The sequence below is a fragment of the Mytilus californianus genome, unplaced genomic scaffold (genome assembly GCF_021869535.1).
Source record: "Mytilus californianus isolate M0D057914Y unplaced genomic scaffold, xbMytCali1.0.p SCAF_11, whole genome shotgun sequence".
Classification (NCBI taxonomy): domain Eukaryota; kingdom Metazoa; phylum Mollusca; class Bivalvia; order Mytilida; family Mytilidae; genus Mytilus; species Mytilus californianus.
In genome coordinates this window covers 68,422,406-68,443,030 of record NW_026262593.1, presented here as the reverse complement: position 1 = coordinate 68,443,030, position 20,625 = coordinate 68,422,406, and the positions used below count along the sequence as shown (strand labels likewise).

Genomic DNA, 20,625 nt, shown 5'->3' with positions numbered 1-20,625 from the left:
AGTTACCCCCAAAATCAATTCCAGCTTTCCCTTTGTGATATGGAACCTTGTAGTACAATTTCATAAAGATCCATACACTTACACACAAGTTATTGAAATGAAACTAGAAAACTGCTTGTTTTTTGCCCCTTTTTTGCCCCTAATTCCTAAAATTTTGAGGTAATTACCCCCAAAATCAATCGCAGCGTTCCCTTGGTGATATGGAACCTTGTGGTACAATGTCAGAGAGATCCATACACTTACACACAAGTTATTGTCATGAAACTAGAAAAATGCTTGTTTATTGCCCCTTTTTGGCCCTTAATTCCTAAAATTTGGAGGCAATTACCCCCAAAGTCAATCCCAGCATTCCCTTTGTGATATGAAACCTTGTGGTACAATGTCAGAGAGATCCATACACTAACACACAAGTTATGTCTGGAAGTTACAAAAATGCTTATTTTTGGCCCCTTTTTGACCCCTAATTCCTTAACTGTTGGTACCATAACCCCCAAAATCCCCACCTTTCTTTTGTGGTATTGAACCTTATGGTAAAATTTCATAGAGATCCATTCACTTAAACTAAAGTTAGAGTGCGAAAACCAATGTGTCTTTGGATGACGACGACGGAGACAAAACGTCATACCAATATATGACCGCAAAAAAATGTATAAAAAATGACAAAAATCTTTCGTCAGATGTTCTTCTAATTTTAGGCCAAAATTAGCCCTTAACGGAAGTTCTCCTTTGTTTTGAATTAATCTAGTTGTTTCACAGGAGTGTCAAAGATCTTAAAAAAAAAATATTTGAAATTGGACATTTAATTTACCTAGAATGGTCTGATATCCAAAATCTAACAACATGGTTAGATTCAGCATATAATTTAATTTTAGTTGAAATCAAACAAAGTTTAATTTTGAACCCTTCAAACCTTAATATGAACTAATTTGAAAACAGGGCCCAAAATAAAAATCTAAATGCACAATAAGATTCAGCAAATCATACAGCTGCAATAATTCAGTTTTTGATGAAATCAAACAAAGTTTATTTTTGGACCACTTTGACCTCAATGTAGACCAATTTGAAAATGGGGCCCAATATCCAAAAAAAATCGTAAGGGTTCCGCGGAACCCAGTGTCTCGCCTACTTTTGCTGTTAGTCGCAGGCTCAACAAAAATGGGGAAAAAATTATTAAAAATTTTCCTCTAGATACTATCTTTTGATTGTAAGAAGCTTCTATCCAAGTTTGGTAAAAATCCAGGATGGTTTATGAATCTAATAAATGTTTTAAAAACTTTAACTGCAGATTGTATGTAATGTTAACTGGAAGAAAAACTAAGTCCATTTATAAGTAATATACGGAAAAACAGAAAATAAATTTTTACAAAATAGATACTAACTTTTGATCATAAACAGCTTCTGTCCAAGTTTGGTACAAATCCAGGATAGTTTAAGAAAGTTATTTTAAAAATTTTTAAAAACTTTAACCACAGAGTGAATGTAAAGTTAACTGGCAGAAAAACTAAGTCCATTTATAAGTAAAATACAGATAAGCAGGATTTTTTTTTTTTACAAAACTTACTCTGGATACTATCTTATGATCATAAACAAGCTTATGTCCAACTTTGGTAGAAATCCAGGATAGTTTAAGAAAGTTATTAAAATTTCAAAAACTTTAACCACAGAGTGAATATTTGTGGACACCCGACGGAATGTAGGATCGCTATGTCTCGCTTTTGCGTCAAAAGTCGCAGGCTCGACAAAAATTATACAAGGTTAAAACCCCCAAAAATTAAAGACTTAATTAATCCCATCGAAATTGGTTAAAACATTTGTATTTGTTTTCAACTGAAGATTTCTTGCTATTGCACAATACTGTGCAATTGAAGATTTCTTGCTATTGTGCAATACTGTGCTATTGCCCAATACTGTGCTATTGGCCAATACTGTGCTATTAAGCAATACTGTGCAATTGAAGATTTCTTGCTATTGCGCAATACTGTGATATTGCACAATACTGTGCTATTGCGCAATACTGTGCAATTGAAGATTTCTTGCTTTTGCCCAATACTGTGCTATTGTACAATACTGTGCTATTGCCTAATACTGTGCAATTGAAGATTTCTTGCTATTGCACAATACTGTGCAATTGGAGATTTCAAAAATTTGAAATTTCAAAAAAATTTTGAAGAAAAAAAAATGACCCCCCCCCCCCAAAAAAAAAAAAAATTGGAAAAAAAATCCCCCCAACTTTTTGAACCCCCCCCCCTTTTTGGAGTAATTACCACCAAACTCAATCCCAGCCTTCCCTTTATGGTATGGAACCTTGTAGTACAATTTTAGAGAGATCCATACACTTGAACACAAGTTATTGTCTGGAAACTAGAAAAATGCTTGTTTTGGCCCCTTATTTGCCCCTAATTCCTGAACATTTGGGGCAATTAACCCCAAACTCAATCCCAGCCTTCCCTTTGAGAAATGGAACCTTGTGGTACAATTTCAGAGAGATCCATACACTTACACACAAATTATTGTCCAGAAACTACAAAAATGCTTGTTTTTGGCCCCTAATTCCTAAACTGTGGGTACCATCACCCCAAAATCTATCCCAACCTTCCTTTTAAGGTATTGAACCTTCTGGTTAAAATTCATAGAGGTCCATTCACTTAAACTAAAGTTATTGTGCGGAAACCAAATGTGTCTTCAGACGACGACCACAACATCATAGCATTATACGACGCAAAAATTATTTTGCGGTCGTATAAAAAGCAAAGGAACAGCGCTTTTATAGCTGTTCTTCTTCGTAAAGTCACAGTGAGGCCTTCAACACCGAGCAAAAAACTGTCAACTCCCTATTTCTTATTTTAATTTCAACATCAAGCAGGAACACTTCTCATTACTTTGAAACTGGACATCCTAAGGATAATTGTTTAGTTTCATTTGGCCAGTAGTTAGAGTAGATGAATTAAAAAAAGGTTTAAGCCGAACAACAGACCCCAAGTGATCTGGTGTCAGATGATGTCCGATGGATAGGTAAGTGAAAAAGGAATATGTGCGGAATATATACTGTATTGTATAAGTCTGTGGAATGGAGAATGACATTAACCAAGGATATTAAGTTAGAATCTGTGCTCAGATTAAACATATAATGTGAATTGGTCTGCAATTGTAGGTTTTTGACAGAATGGATTTGTCAGTTCAAACATACATAATTTATTCAAAATGTTGAATATCAAGTCATTTTCCTCCACCTTTCCTGAAATTTGAATTGAGCATATTAAACAACCATGAATACTTCACATCTTTTCTAGTTAATAATTTAAGTTTATTACATGTATCTTAGCAATACTGAACAGTAAAAAATAATGTTTTAAAACCTATATTTTCCATCACAACTAAAGATTTTGTATGTTTTATAAAAAAAAATTATTATTAGTAGTACTTAAGCATATACTCTATAAACATTTTTTTCTAGGCCTGCTTATAAACAATCTCATCACAACAGAGAAAGTTACTGGAATTCTTAAGTTGCTTTGAAAAGGCTTCCAAGCAAATTAATGTTGCCCAAATTTTTTTGTAAAGTTCTCCTGTGTTGCCTTCCAATTTTGACAATTTCTTCATAAAAAGTCTATTTTGTTTTCACAAAGTGAGTACATAAACAATTTTTAACAAAACAACAAAGCATACCGTATATCGGGTTATTTTCCCGGGTGTAAAATTTCGCGATTTTCATTGAATAAGGTATACGAAATATTTTGGTGGTTATTATATTGGCGGATTCAAAACTTTTATCACTATGTTTGCATGTGCACATTTAAATTGGCGGAATTTATTTTGGCGATTTTGTTCTATCCACGAAAATAAGCGAAAATATACCCCCGCGAAAATAACCCGCTATACGGAAGGTTACTTAAATATACTATAATAATTGGAATCAGTATTCATACAAAGAGGACTCAGTTGATGGAAGAACAAAGAGTGAAAAATTGCAAAAAAAGAAAACATACAAGATCTTATAATATTTAAACATCTTGTTAGAATTAATTTGTTACAAGTGTGTATATTCATGGAAACACAGTGTTGCTTAATTTAATTAGTTTAACCTATCTAAAATTTGTGCAATAAATCAAAATTTAAGCTTCCTCAATATTTTTTTTTATAAAACTGCAATTTATTTATTTGTTTATTTTCTAATTTTAATTATTCAGTTTGAACTAAATATCTAAATAAAATGCTCTGCTGGGCACAGCTTGATACGACCGCAGAGGTCGAACCCTGAACAGTTGGGGCAAGTATGGACATAACATTCAAGCTTGATACAGCACTAAATTTGGATTGTGATTAAATATTTGACACAGCATAGGTTTCTGACACAGAATGAATGTGGTCTAAGAACTTTAAAAATTTGAATTTACCTATTCAAACCATATCATTATTATTTGCTTTTATATATAAATCAGAAATAACCAATTTAAAATGGAAAATTTTAAAGAAAAAAAAGGAACCCCCTTATGATTCATCACCCCCAAACTCAATCCCAGCCTTCCCTTTGTGGTATGGTACCTTGAAGTACAATTTCAGAGAGATCCATACGCTTGAACACAAGTCATAGTCTGTAAACTAGAAAAATGCTTGTTTTTTGGCCCCAAATTCCTAAACGTTTAGGGCAATTAACCCCAAACTCAAACCCAGCTTTCCCTTTGTGATATGGAACCCTGTAGTACAATTTCATAAAGGTCCATACACTTACACACAAGTTATTGTCCTGAAACTAGAAAAATGCTTGTTTTTTGCCCCTTTTTGGCCCCTAATTCCTAACATTTAAAGGCAATTACCCCAAAATCAATCCCAGCCTTCTCTTTGTGGTATGGTACCTTGCAGTACAATTTCAGAAAGATCCATACACTTCAACAAAAGTTATTGTCTGGAAACTAGAAAAATGCTTATTTTTGGCCCCTTTTTGGCCCCTAATTCCTAAACGTTATGGGCAATTACCCTCAAACTCAATTCCAGCTTTCCCTTTGTGATATTGAACCTTGTCGTACAATTTAATAAAGATCCATACACTTACACACAAGTTATTGTCATGAAACTAGAAAAATGCTTGTTTTTTGCCCCTTTTTTTGCCCCTAATTCTTAAAATTTTGAGGCAATTACCCCCAAAATCAATCCCAGCCTTCTCTTTGTAATATGGAACCTTGTGGTACAATGTCAGAGAGATCCATACACTAACACACAAGTTATGTCTGGAAGTTACAAAAATGCTTATTTTTGGCCCCTTTTTGGCCCCTAATTCCTTAACTGTTGGTACCATAACCCCCAAAATCCCAACCTTCCTTCTGTGATATTGAACCTTATGGTAAAATTTCATAGAGATCCATTTACTTAAACTAAAGTTAGAGTGCGAAAACTAATGTGTCTTCGGACGACGACGACGCCAACGTCATACCAATATACAACCACAAAAATTTTTTTGCGGTCGTATAAAAATTAATAGATATTGACACTTCTGAAAAATGTCTTTAAAGAACCCATTTTTCAATTTTTTGAACATAACATAAAAGAAGTTCTCCACTATACTCACTTAACTCCTGTAAAATCTCCCCAAGGATCTACAGTTTGTGTTGTTGTCTGAGGTTGTAACACAGGTTGTGATGATGACCCTGATGAACTCACTGATAATGAATCAAACAACAGATCTACATTTGATTGGCTATTACTAGAACTAATGTTTTGTGAATGAGAATTTGTTTTCGGTTCTGAAAACTGTGAAATTTGCTGGTGTTGTTTTTCTTGATTGGGTTCCAGTTGTGATATACCACCTGGTGGTGGTGGCAACTTCATTGCTCCAGGAGGAGGAGGCAACATTCCAAAACCACCTCCTGACCCTTGACCCTTTGGTCTGGATTTTGCTTGCTGATTAGGGTCTTTCTTGGTCTGAAAAAGCAACATCATTTACAAATAATTTTTAGTTAAAATTATGCTGTCATTTATTCTTATAACTTTTATATCTACTATTGAAGAGGCATATCTAGGCAATAAACTGTTATGTCTGGCCTTCTTACAGCAGATGGTTTGTATAGTAGGTGTTGGATTAATATTAATTATCAAGTACATAGTACTCACATGGTTCTACCTTCAAGTTGACAACTCTTAAGTACATAGTACTCACATGGTTCTGCCTTCAAGTTGACAACTCTTAAGTACATAGTACTCACATGGTTCTGCCTTCAAGTTGACAACTCTTAAGTACATAGTACTCACATGGTTCTACCTTCAAGTTGACAACTCTTAAGTTGAGTGATAATGAGTACAAATCCTATTGCTTTATAGTACATGTATATAGGAAATGAACAAAACCATGAAAAACTTATCATTGACAAAATTAACCATGAAGATAAGGTCAATTTCAGATAAACCCTGACAGACAGACATGTACACCTTACAATCATTCCATACACCAAATAGAGTTAACCTTTGCTTGTAGTATCAAGGAAACAAACTTATTTGCTATTTAAAATTTCTCCTTATCTAGTTTTCAAGACAATAACCAAATACAGACAAATTTCATAAAACTTATTATTTAGGCCACACCAATTTAATTCCTTGTTCAACGGACCCGCCCGCACATACTTTTTTCTAAACCCAAAATTTTGTTTTCCCGCTTCCCGCATCCGGAAAAGTAATTGTGTCTATTTCCCGCGCCAATTTTTGTAAACATTAAAAACAAAATAAAAAGCGACAGCAAGATCGTTTTAGTCAATGTCAAATCGCGACCCTTTTAACTGTTTCGAGCATTAACACAGATTTCAAAGTCAAGGACGATTATTCACAAAATCAAGCTGATTTTCGTTGTTAGAATAAAGGACGTGGGGGAGAAGTGTTGCTTTCAACTGCAATATAGTTTGCCGGCGGAATAAAACTATCCATAACCACTGCATTTTTATGCACCTGTCCTAAGTTAGGAGCCTGTTGTTCAGTAGTTGTCGTTTGTTGGTGTGGTTCATAGGTGTTTCTCGTTTTGAATTTATATTAGACTGTTGGTTTTCCTGTTTGAATTGTTTTACACTAAGTCATTATGGGGCCCTTTATAGCTTGCTGTTTGGTGTGAGCAGAAGCTCCGTGTTGAATGCCGTACTTTGACCTATATGGTTATAATTGTTAACTTTAAATACATTGTGAGTTGGATGGAGAGTTGTCTCATATGCACTCATACCACATCTTATTTATATACAAAGTGCCAAAAATACATAGAAAAAAAAGGAGAACACCAAAATGACAGAGACACAGACAACCAACATATAAGGGAGCTACCATTTGTTTTTTTATGGGGGGTTAGGGCTACAATGAAAAATTTTGTCCTGCATTTTTTTTTTTTAGATCTCGGTCCTGCCTTTTTATTTTTCACTCTATTCGGTCCTGCCTTTTTTTTTTATTAGTTTATCACAAATTTTTTTACATAAACTGTCATCCTGCCTTTTTTCGCCAAGTTGCTCATCCTGCCTTTTTTCGCCAAGTTGCTCATCCTGCCTTTTTTTCACTCAAACTCCTATCCTGCCATTTTTTTCAAATTTCATCCTGCAAGACACCTGCCGTGTTGCTAGTTATAAGTCATGTCCGGTGAAGGAGGAAAGACATCTATGACAATTTAATGGAGATCATTTAAATAATTATTCACTTCAAGACCTGATGTCCTCAGAAAGTAACAGTTGCAGTAAAACAAGAAGTCGTAAATATGCTGCAATTAAAAGTGGGCATTACATGTCTTGGTAAACAGGGGAAAAACACTTTAGCAGTTGATAAATTAAAGAAATGTCAAAGTACAAGAAGAAAATCAAGTTTCATACCATCTTGTTTTGATCAATATTGTCAGAACCTATGATTTTATGTTTACAAAAAAAAATTATAATCGCTCGTCTCAAAAATTTTCTAATTAACTTTTTTTTTATTAAAATTTTCAAATCACTCGCTCGCCCTAATTTCTGGAGTGGAAAATCCATAGAACAAGAAATTAAATTGGTGTGGCCTTATGGGGCAGTTACTCAAAATAGGGTTGTCTGATTAGTCTGAAAATTTTGTGGCAGATAAACCTTAACATGCTTATCATTCACTGGTATGCTGGACATTTGCAAAGGAAAGGTGCACTAAATTATTTGTATGCTGTACATTTGCAAATAATTGTGCATGAATATAACATTCGTTTCCTTTCCCTGTTCTGATAATTCAAGATATAATTTGGTTAAAATGCATCAAAAATTAACAATTAAGGGGCAATAACTCTGTTATTTGCTATCATTCTAACCAAAATTTATCTAGATATTTCTAGAATTACCAGACCAACAGAAACGAAAGACTTACCATTTTTAACTCAGGATGAGGGTACCTTTGAAAAAGGGTGGTTAGGTCCATGTTTTTTTTGGGCCATGTTTAGATTTTTTTCTAAATTGCCTGATTCTTACAGACTGACACTAAATTATTTATATGCTGAACATTCGCAAAAGAAAAGGTGCACTAGATTACTGGTTACTCAAAAGACATTCCTTCACCACTAAAACTTGTCACAATAAAATTTTATGAAAATGAAACTAGGGGCTCTAAAGAGCATGTGTCCCTAACCAAGTTCTATCTTCAACAATGGCTACTCTCCAACATTGCACAGTAGAATACAAATCACCACTTAAATACTTGTTTGTTCATTTTTCATTGCTGACCAAATTTTCTCTTTACAGTTTCTCTGTAGTTTTTGACCAAAAAGTTGAAAAGGCTTTAAATAAACTGTTATCAAAGAGATATGTCTCGCCTTTTTGTAATTTTGATAATGTAAATGTTGAAATTAAAATAGCAATACTTTAACATGTAAGTTATGCAAATATTCAAAGTCGAAGAACCATGACTGAAGGTACATGGCTAAACAATCTCCATGGAAATGAGATGTGCCAATGCTAATACAACTGCATACCAAATACCATTGACTTATTATAAGTCTTTCCCTTTAAACAAACCTAAACACAAACATTAACTTGTAAACTATGCAAAATCCACAAGAATGCACATATTGAAAGGTCTTGCCTGCTTTACTGACAGTAATAAAGATAAAGGTTTTACTAAAAGTATCACATAAACTAAACATTTTTAAGTTCTATGAGAATGAGGTCAAGATCATATAATACCTGACAGACAGGCATATACACCTTACAAGCATTCCATACACCAAACATAGTTGACCTATTGCTTATGGTACTTGAAAAACAGACCAAAACCCAAAATCTTAACTTAGACCAATGAACCATGAAAATGAGGTCAAGGTCAGATGAAACCTGCCAGACTAACATCTACCCGTTACAATCATTCCATACACCAAATACACTGCATACAAGATATGAAGCCTCCAGGTCTTCTACCTTCTGAAATATAAACCTTTATACAAATAGTTTATGACGCTGTCGCTGCCGCCGCCGGATAGGAATAATTATGCCTCATTGCAGACGAGACAAAAATGGGGTGGATGGGAGGATTTTATTTTTTATTTCCTCTGAAATCCGTTATGTGTTCTTCATATGCAAGGGTAAAAATCAATTATATCATGTATATGTAAAGAATTCGCCATAGTGACATACTTTTTCAAATTCTTAAACAAATGTTTCTGTTAGGCAACCACTGGTCTAATTGCATTAGAAACCTTTTTTTGGTAAATAGCAAAAATGTGGAGAAATTTTCCCTTTTACACTACCTACATTTTTGTACAACATATTTCTATTGCTTTCTAAGCTATGGTTTACAGTGCCCATAATATGAAGCATATGCAATTGTATGAAATGTGAGTATTAGGGTACAGGGTAATTGAATTTATGTTGAAAGTCTGTACAACAAGTACCACATAAACTTAACATTATCAATGTTCTATGATAATGAGGTCATAATCAGATGAACCAGGCAAGACAGACAAGACATGTACACCTTACAATCATTCAATACACCAAATATAATTGATCTGTTGCTTATAGTATCTGATAGACTGGCAAAATTAAGAAAATGTATCATGAACCATGAAAATGAGGTCAAGGTCAGATAATACCTGCCAGACAGACATGTACACATTACAATTGTTTCATTCACCAAATATAGCTGACCTATTACTTTGAGAATTTGAAAAACAGACGGAAACACAAAACTTAACATTGACCAATGAAATATGAAAATGAGGTCATGGTCAGATGATACTGGCTAGAACAAGGTGTATACCTTACAATCATTCCATACACTAAATACAGTTGACCTGTTGCTTATAGTATCTGATAGACTGGCAAAATTACGAAAATGTATCATTGACCAATGAACCATGAAAATGAGGTCAAGTTCAGATAATACCTGCCAGACAGACATGTACACCTTACAATTATTTCATTCACCAAATATAGCTGACCTATTACTTTGAGAATTTGAAAAACAGACGGAGACACAAACCTTAACATTGACCAATGAAATATGAAAATGAGGTCATGGTCAGATGATACTGGCTAGAACAAGGTGTATACCTTACAATCATTCCATACACTAAATACAGTTGACCTGTTGCTTATAGTATCTGATAGACTGGCAAAATTACGAAAATGTATCATTGACCAATGAACCATGAAAATGAGGTCAAGGTCAGATGAAACCTGCCAGACTGACATGTACCCATTACAGTCATTCTATACTCCACATAAAGTTATTCTACTGCTTGTAGTATTTGAGAAACAAACCTAATCACGAACTTTAACCTTGATCACTGATCCATTAAATGAGATCAAGGTGATAAATCCTGTCTGACAGACATGTAGAAGTTGCAAGGAACCCATATGCCAAATATAGGTAACCTATTTCTCATAATAAGTGAGAAATTCACATTACAAAAAAACTCAATTTTTTTTTAAGCAGTCACTGAACCATGAAAATGAGGTCAAGGACATATGACAGACGGAAACTTTGTAACATAAGGTATCTGCATACAAGATATGAAGCATCCAGGTCTTCTACCTTCTGAAATATAAAGCTTTATACAAATAGTTTACGCCGCCGCCGGATAGTAATACCTTTGTCTCGCATACTGCGACCCTAGACAAAAATACTAGGGTTGATGCTCTTAAGATTCTTGTGCAAGGTGCAAATATAAGTTTATTTACTACCGGTTGTTATAAACATGACAGTTATGGGATAAACCTTGGTAAAGGTTGTCTGACTTTTTGTACTGGTAATCAATAAAGTCCTACAGTAAACAGTGTAAATTATCATGGCATAAGTTCATGCTTGTGTCAATTTCTTTTTTCCAGTCATGTTTTTTATACCAATGTGTGCCACTTTTCTTGCGCTTTTGATATCATTCAGAGTCCAAATTTCCTGACATGAGGTCATTGTATAAATTTAAAAATCCTAACATTTTTCTAATCACTGAACTTTGTCACATACTGCGATTAAAATTCTTTGACACCAATTATTATTTGTAAATGAATATTTCATGCCCTTCCCATAATCAATCAATCTTCTTGGAAGATAATTATGTAGTCATCACTGAGCAGTAGAATAAATCGCAATATAATAATAGACAAAACTTGAATTTTACCCCTAAGTTCTATTTTTAGTCATTTAGGCTATTTTGGTTGGTAGGCAGGATCATGATATGTCACAATTTTAAAACAAGATCATCCAATGATGATTGTGGCCAAACTTGGTTTCAATTGGCAAAGTAGTTTCAGAGGAGACGATTGTCGTAAAATTTAATGGATGACAACCTATGACAATGAGGAAGGTGGTGAGAATGTCAGAATAGATATTCAATTATACAAACCTCCACTGATACAAAATGATAACTAAAACTTATATTGACCTTTGGTTTATGTGAAAACTATCTGATTTGATTACTGGTACATACCTGTATATTAATTTTTATGGTTTGACCTTCTTTGAATCCAAGGTCAAGTTTTGGTCCGCTGTTAAATTCTGCTTGTGTCTTTTTCGCTGCTTCTTCATTTTTCAACCATCTGGAAAAGACAATAACACATGCTTTCTTTAGTGTACATAACTTTAGTTTTACTGATGAAAATACGGATTTTACAAGACCTTTGCTTTACTGAATATTAAAAAAAAAATTCTTGACAGATTTAGAATAAAAGAAATAAATAGTTTGTTACAAGAATTTAGCATGTGATATTCTTTTTAAACTCTTCTGACTTTTATTGGACAAGTAATCCTTTTATTGAAATACTGGCCAAATCACACAAATGGGCAATAAACAATAACTATTTGAACAAACACATTTACATTAAATGAATAGGATAAGAAGTACACACACATAAACAAGAATGACAACAGGATAATTTTGTGAGAAATTAATAAATTTTCATTTGAAAACATTTCTACAAATACTTTCATACTGATTCACTTGAACAAGATTTTCTCAATACAAGACTAATGAAAGCAATGTGTGAATTTTCTATTCTATTTCTAACATGAAACTAGAGGCTCTCAAGAGCCTGTGTCGCTCACCTGTATTTACTGATGCTTTGAAATCATGTAAAATAAGGTTAAAATCATAATTAATAGTATTAGATATTAGATATTATAATGATATCTAAGATAATAACAAATAAAATGCTCCGCAGGGCACAGCTTGATACGACTGCAGAGGTCGAACCCTGAACAGTTGGGGCAAGTATGGACACAACATTCAAGCTTGATACAGCTTTGCATTTGGATTGTGATTAAATATTTGACACAGCATAGGTTTCTGACACAGAATGAATGTGGTCTAAGAACTTAAAAATTTTAAATTGGACATTCACCTATTATGGTCCAATATCCAAAATCTAAATACATGGTTAGATTCAGCATATCAAAGAAACCCAAGAATTCAATTTTTGATGAAATCAAACAAAGTTTAATTTTGGACCCTTTTGACCTCAATGTGGACAAAGTTGATAACGGGGCCCAAAAATCAAAAATCTAAATACATGGTTAGATTCAGCATATCAAAGAACCCAATATATTCAATTTTTGTTGAAATCAAACAAAGTTTAATTTTGGACCCCAATTTGGACCAACTTGAAAACTGGGCCCATAATCAAAAATCTAAATACATGTTTAGATTCAGCATATCAAAGAACCCTAAGAATTCAATTTTTGTTAAAATCAAACTAAGTTTAATTTTGGACCCTTTGGACCTTAATGTAGACCAATTTGAAAACGGAACCAAAATTTAAGAATCTAACTACACGGTTAGATTCGGCATATCAAAGAACCCCAATAATTCAATTTTTGATGAAATCAAAGAAAGTTTAATTTTGGACCCTTTGGACCTCAATGTGGACCAATTTAAAAACGGGGCCCAAAATCCAAAAACTAAATACACGGTTAGATTCAGCATATTAAAGAACCCCAAGAATTCAAGAATAAAACCCCATTGAAATTGGTCAAGAAATAAGCAATTTATACGAAGTATCTTCTTTTGCACAATACTGTGCAATTAAATATTTCTTGCTATTGCGCAATACTGTACAATTGACAATTTCTTGCTATTGCGCAATATTGTGCTATTGGATATTTCTTGCTATTGCGCAATACTGTGCAATTGAAGATTTCTTGCTATTGCGCAATACTGTGCAATTGAAGATTTCTTGCTATTGTGCAATACTGTGCAATTGAAAATTTCTTGCTATTGCACAATACTTATTATATAATAATTTACACATCCTGTTTGGTTTGTATCTCCTACCATATCATTATTATTTGCTTTTAAATATTAATCAGAAATAACCAACTTAAAATGGAAAAATTTAAAAGAAAAAAAAAAGGAAAAAAAGAAAAAAAAGTAAAAAAAAAAAAAAATCCCCCCCCCCAAATATTTTGAACCCCCTTATGATTCATCACCCCCAAACTCAATCCCTGCCTTCCCTTTGTGGTAAGGTACCTTGCAGTACAATTTCAGAGAGATCCATACACTTGAACACAAGTTATTGTCTGGAAACTAGAAAAATGTGTTTTTTGGCCCCTTTTTGGCCCCAAATTCCTAAACGTTTAGGACAATTACCCCCAAACTCAAACCCAGCTTTCCCTTTGTGATATGGAACATTGTAGTACAATTTCAGAAAGATCCATACACTTACACACAAGTTATTGTCCTGAAACTAGAAAAATGCTTGTTTTTTGCCCCTTTTTGGCCCCTAATTCCTAAAATATTGAGGCAATTACCCCCATCATCAATCCCAGCCTTCCCTTTGTGGTATGGTACCTTGCAGTACAATTTCAGAGAGATCCATACACTTGAACACAAGTTATTGTCTGGAAACTAGCAAAATGCTTATTTTTGGCCCCTTTTTGGCCCCCAATTCCTAAACGTTTCGGAAATTACCCCCAAACTCAATTCTAGCTTTCCCTTTGTGATATGGAACCTTGTAGTACAATTTCAGAAAGATCCATACACTTACACACAAGTTATTGTCATGAAACTAGAAAAATGCTTGTTTTTTTCCCCTTTTTTGGCCCCTAATTCCTTAAATTTTGAGGCAATTACCCCCAAAATTAATCCCAGCATTCCTTTTGTGATATGGAACCTTGTGGTACAATGTAAGAGAGATCCATACACTAACACACAAGTTATGTCTGGAAGTTACAAAAATGCTTATTTTTGGCCCCTTTTTGGCCCCTAATTCCTTTACTGTTGGTACCATAACCCCCAAAATCAATCCCAACCTTCCTTTTGTGGTATTGAACCTTGTGGTAAAATTTCATAGAGATCCATTCATTTAAACTAAAGTTAGAGTGCGAAAAACAACGACGACGACGACGCCAACGTCATACCAATATACGACCACAAAAATTTTTTGGCGGCCGTATAAAAACTGCAAAATTTTTGTCAAATTACTAACGCAGGGGCAGCAACCCAACAACGGGTTGTCGGATTCGTCTGAAAATTTCAGGGCAGATAAATCTAAATCTGATGAACATTTTTGCCACTTGTCAGATTTGCTCTAAATGCTTTAGTTTCAGTGATATAAAACTGCATTTTACACCTATGTTCTATTTTTAACCAAGTCCGCCATGATGGTTGGAAGGCGGGGTCATCGGACAAATTTTTTAAACTAGATACCCTAATAATTATGGCCAAGTATGGTTAAATTTGTCTCAGTAGTTTCAGAGAAGAAGATTTTCGTAAAAGATTACAAAAATTTACAAAAAATTGTTAAAAACTGACTATTAAGGGCAATAACTGCTAAAGGGGTCAACTGACAATTTTGGTCATGACAACTTATTTGTAGATCTTACTTTGCTGAACATTATTGCTGTTTACAGTTTATCTCTATCTATAATAATATTCAAGATAATAACCAAAAACTGCAAAATTTCCTTAAAATTACCAATTCAGGGGCAGCAACCAAACAACAGGTTGTCAGATTTGTCTGACAATTTCAGGGCAGATAGATCTTGACCTGATAATCAGTTTCACCCTATGTCAGATTTACTCTAAATGCTTTGGTTTCAGAGATATAAGCCAAAATCTACATTTTACCCCTATAGTTCTATTTTTAGCCATGGCGGCCATCTTGGTTAGTTGGCGGGGTCATCGGACATAATTTTTAAACTAGATACCCTAATGATGATTGTGGCCAAGTTTGGTTAAATTTGGCCCAGTGGTTTCAGAGGAGAAGATATTTGTAAAAAGCTAACGACGACAGACCACGACGAAGACGTCGTAGACTGACGACTGACGACAGACGCCAAGTGATGAGAAAAGCTCACTTGGCCCTTCAGGCCAGGTGAGCTAAAAAGAACTGAGATCTCATACACCCCAGAGAATTTAAATCATTTTTCAAAAAACCTTTAAAAAAAGTTAACTAGATATGGACAATGCCCCCTTTCTGCTCTGCCATCTGTAGGCATAAGCATAGTTCCAAATATTTTACATTTGACAAACAGTGATGTTGGCATACAACTTGAAATTGTGACGCTATCTGTAAGACACAAATGATGCCCCCACCTGACCAAAAAAATGACTAAGTCCAACTACCTGTCATTTTCAGAATATTTGAAAAAGAAATCAAAATCCTGTGGCCATGCACACCCCCATTATGTGTTTGAGCATACTACAAAATATTAAAGTTGTATCTCTAAAACTGTAGGAGGAGATAGCCGGACAAACCATGATCTCTTTATGCAGCTAGTACCAAAACTAGAGGCTCTAAAGAGCCTGTGTCGCTCACCTTGGTCTATGTGCATATTAAACAAAGGACACAGATGGATTCATGACAAAATTGTGTTTTGGTGATGGTGATGTGTTTTGGTGATGGTGATGTGTTTGTAGATCTTACTTTACTGAACATTCTTGCTCCTTACTATTATCTCTATCTATAATGAACTTGGCCCGGTAGATACAGTGGAAAATACTTTGTAAAAATTTACAAAAATTTACAAAATTTATGAAAATTGTAAAAAATTGACTATAAAGGGCAATAACTCCTTAAGGGGTCAATTGACCATTTTGGTCATGTTGCCTTATTTGTAGATCTAACTTTGCTGTACATTATTGCTGTTTACAGTTTATCTCTATCTATAATAATATTCAAGATAATAACCAAAAGCTGCAAAATTTTCTTAAAATTACCAATTCAGGGGCAGCAACCCAACAATGTGTTGCCTGATTGGTCTGAAAATTTCAGGGCAGATAGATCTTGACCTAATGAACAATTTTACCCCCATGTCAGATTTGCTCTAAATGCTTTGGTTTCAGAGATATGAGCCAAAAACTGCATTTTACCCTATGTACTAGTTTTTAGCCATGTCGGCCATCTTGGTTCACGGGCGGGGTCATCGGACAAATTTTTTAAAACAAGATACCCTAATGATGATTGTGGACAAGTTTGGTTAAATTTGTCTTAGTAGTTTCAGAGGAGAAGATTTTTGTAAAAGATTACAAAAATTTACGAAAAATGGTTAAAAATTGACTATAAAGGGCAATAACTCCTTAAGGGGTCAACTGACCATTTTGGTCAAGTTGACTTATTTGTAGATCTTACTTTGCTGAACATTATTGCTGTTTACAGTTTATCTCTATCTATAATAATATACAAGATGATAACCAAAAACGGCAAAATTTCCTTAAAATTACCAATTCAGGGGCAGCAACCCAACAACAGGTTGTCCGATTCATCTGAAAATTTCAGGGCAGATAGATCTTGACCTAATAAACAATTTTACCCCTTGTCAGATTTGCTCTAAATGCTTTGGTTTCAGAGATATAAGCCAAAATCTACATTTTACCCCTATGTTCTATTTTTAGCCATGGCGGCCATCTTGGTTGGTTGGCCGGGTCACTGGACACATTTTTTAAACTAGATACCCCAATGATGATTGTGGCCAAGTTTGGTCAAATTTGGCCCAGTAGTTTCAGAGGAGAAGATTTTTGTAAAAGTTTACGGACGACGGACGACGGACGCAGGACGACGGACGACGGACGCAAAGTGATGAGAAAAGCTCACTTGACCTTTCAGGTCAGGTGAGCTAAAAATGACTAAGACCAACTACCTGTCATTTTCAGAATATTTGAAAAAAATCAAATCCTGTGGCCATGCACACCTTCATTATGTGTATGAACATCCTACAAAATATAACAGTTGTACCTCCAAAACTGTAGGAGGAGATAGCTGAACAAACAATGTATCCTAATCCTGACGGACGGACAGACGAACGGATGCACAGACCGAAAAACATAATGCCCCTAGGTGGGGCATAATTACAAAAAGCAACATAACATTAACAAATGTCCAAATATTGAGTTTACTTCGATTTTACTTCAATAGGCAGTCATAAAGTATTATTTCAAATCATTACTACGAGAGGATTGCTTGGATTTGAAAAAGCATTTAATGATTACTAAAAGAAGGTGTAATTGTTCAAAATTTCAACTGGAATCTTTACAAGATGTAGTATGTTTCAATTGGTATTCAACTAGATATTTCTGAAGAGCCTGTGATGCTCACCTGCATCTTCAAACAATAGCCATTCTTTGGTAAAAATCAACATGAAAGGGCATTAACTCTATAAAGAGTTAACTGACAATTTCAGTCATGACGAAGTATTTGTAGATCTTGTCCTGCTGATCATTTTTGCTTTTTAAAGTTTTTATCTACATTTGTATCTATTACACTTTTCAAGATAATAAGCAATAAGAGGCTGTCAGAGTGACAGAAAACCGAATTTTTTAACATTTATTTGTGTCCTGGCCTTTTTCAATATCACAAGGACCATAACTCCTGAACAGTAAAAGTGACAATCATCAATATTGAACTTGACCTCCACTTTGTCATCAGTACCAACATATTAAAAATTTAAAAGCTTTGATTGAACGGTTCATGAGTGAAAGCATGGACACGACTGGAAACTCTATTTTTCAATCTTTCAAGAACCACAACTCCTGAACGGTGAAAGTGAAAATCGTCAATATCTTACTTGACCTCCATTTTGTCATCAGTACCAACATATTAAAATTTTAAAAGCTTTGGTTGAACGGTTCATGAGTTAAAGCATGGACAGGACTGGAAACACCATTTTTCAATCTTTCAAGAACCATAACTCCTGAATGGTGAAAGTGAAAATCGTCAATATCAAACTTGACCTCCATCTTGTTATCAGTAACAACATATTAAAATTTTTAAAGCTTTACTGCAGCTGGATAGTAGTTCCTATGTCTAGCATTTTGCGATTTTCAACAAAGGCATGACAAAAACTTAACATTGACCAATGAACCATGAAAATGAGGTCATGAGATGAACCCTGCTAGACAAACATATACACCTTACAATCATTCCATCTCACCAAATAATTGATCTATTGGTTAGAGTATTTGAGAAACAAACCTTACCACAAAATCATAAAGTGACCAATGAACCATGAAATTGAGGTCAAGTTTAGAATAAACCTGCTACACAGTCATATGCACCTTAAAATCATCCATGCATCAAATATAGATGAATTATTGCTTATAGTATCTGAAAAATAGACCTAATTAAGAAAACTTAATATCATTGATGGATCAAGGATTTTGAAAAGGGAAAGGGGTTTGGAGGTCACCAGCAAGACAAAGTTAGGAGTGGGACTTTTTAAAAGTCTAGGCATTAACCATATATGTAACTCAATAAGGGGGGCTTGGCCCCCTGCCCGTTCTAAAATTCACGTTAGAAACAAATAAACAATGAAAATGAGGTCAAGGTCAAATGAACCCTGCAAGAAGGACATGTACACCTTAAAATCATTTCATACACCTTAGGTAGTTGACCTATTGCTTACAGTATATCAGAAAATACAGAAAATATCGCAGGTGAGACAACAATTATTCAAATTTTAGTAAATGTACACAGGTAACATAAATCCTATTGTTCAATGTGAAGTTAATATGTATTTTTATCTTTTATCTTTTAATAGAGCAATTTTTTTCTCAATTTTGATGATTAAAACTTATGAAATATTTGTTGAGCTAACTTTTCTTTTGAAAATAATGAATACACATTCTTCAATTTTTGTTTGCTTTCTGAATTGTACCTTACTTTACCTGTTGTCTAAGTAAACCTTACTTAAAATGGTCTTGCAGTGCCACATTGAGATCAAAGGAATCGCCTCGGTCATTGAATCCTATACCAATAAAAGCACTTCTCCCTGTATTGTAAACAGTAATCATACATATGAAATAACCATATATTTGTTCTTGAAAAAAACATGTTATGCACAGAAAGAGACAAGAAAGTCAATATATACTGGTTTTCTGTTGAGTACTAATATCAAAGATGCATTTCTGAGATAAGAGTATTGCTGAAAATTTTAACATAAAATAGACAATATAATTAGAAGTTGTTTTGTTCATGCCTTTTTTCTAATTTTAACCCTATGAGGAAAAGGTAGCAGCCTCCTGAAAAGTAGCCTCCCGATGTGAGGCTAATTCTATGACATTATTTTCCATGATAAATATATTACTGTGAAAGTACTTTTATTCATGGGTATCAATTTTTGTGCTTAGCACAAAAATTATGTGTTGTGTTCGTGGGTTCTTAAATTCTTGGATTTTAGTTTTCCACAAAAAAAACAATCAATGAATTATAATTGCTTTCTGAAATAAGCTGATTCATCTATGCTTACAAATTTTCTCGATTGACAGAAATTGCAAAGTAAACATTTTTTATTGTTGCACACGTGTAATCAGAAGTGATAAAATAACCCGAGATCAAATGATAAACAGATTAACAATCATCAAAGGTGTACATTGGGCATATCCTGGCATGTCACCACCGGAAGTCTGACTTTCATAACTCAAATAATTTTTCATGAGAATTAAAAGGTTAAAAGTCGTATAGTTAGGTTTTTTTAAAGATCAAATGTGTGAAATCCTGTTGTATATATAGTACATAGTGCGTTTGCTTACATTCGATGTATTCTCTAGATTATATGACCGTATCCATGTAGTCAAACCTACACAGGGATCTTTCCATGTCTAGATTTGGACAACAGTTGTTAAATTTTGTTGGACACTTAAATTTGTGGATAATTGATAAAATTGGTACCCCTCGAATAAAAGTAATTTCACAGTATGTAAAGCGTAATGTTTAATGAGGGTGGTAAAGGGTT

General features: G+C 34.1%; 1 protein-coding gene and 1 long non-coding RNA gene across 10 annotated transcripts in view; one reads left to right on the top strand and one right to left on the bottom strand.

Moving 5' to 3' along the window:
* Nucleotides 1–20,625, bottom strand: part of LOC127720575 (NECAP-like protein CG9132) — a 102,573-nt gene that overhangs the window by 19,234 nt on the left and 62,714 nt on the right. For 8 of the 9 annotated variants that reach the window (XR_007990872.1, XR_007990870.1, XR_007990871.1 and 5 more), the window contains exons 4-6: nucleotides 19,581–19,662; nucleotides 11,891–11,999; nucleotides 5,564–5,916 (exon numbers count right to left, since the gene is read on the bottom strand). Coding sequence is in view for 2 of the 9 variants with exons in the window: in XM_052227190.1 (XP_052083150.1) it covers nucleotides 5,564–5,916; nucleotides 11,891–11,999; nucleotides 19,581–19,662 (544 nt within the window). In the remaining 7 variants the exon portion in view is untranslated. Of the gene's footprint in view, nucleotides 1–3,187; nucleotides 3,236–5,563; nucleotides 5,917–11,890; nucleotides 12,000–19,580; nucleotides 19,663–20,625 lie in introns of all 9 variants that reach the window. The other variant, XM_052227192.1, reaches the window with a different exon arrangement.
* LOC127720578 (uncharacterized) overlaps nucleotides 12,475–20,625 on the top strand; it is a 50,610-nt gene continuing 42,459 nt past the window's right edge. The window contains exon 1 of the long non-coding RNA XR_007990879.1: nucleotides 12,475–12,645. This is a non-coding gene — a long non-coding RNA (uncharacterized LOC127720578). The remainder of the gene's footprint in view (nucleotides 12,646–20,625) is intronic.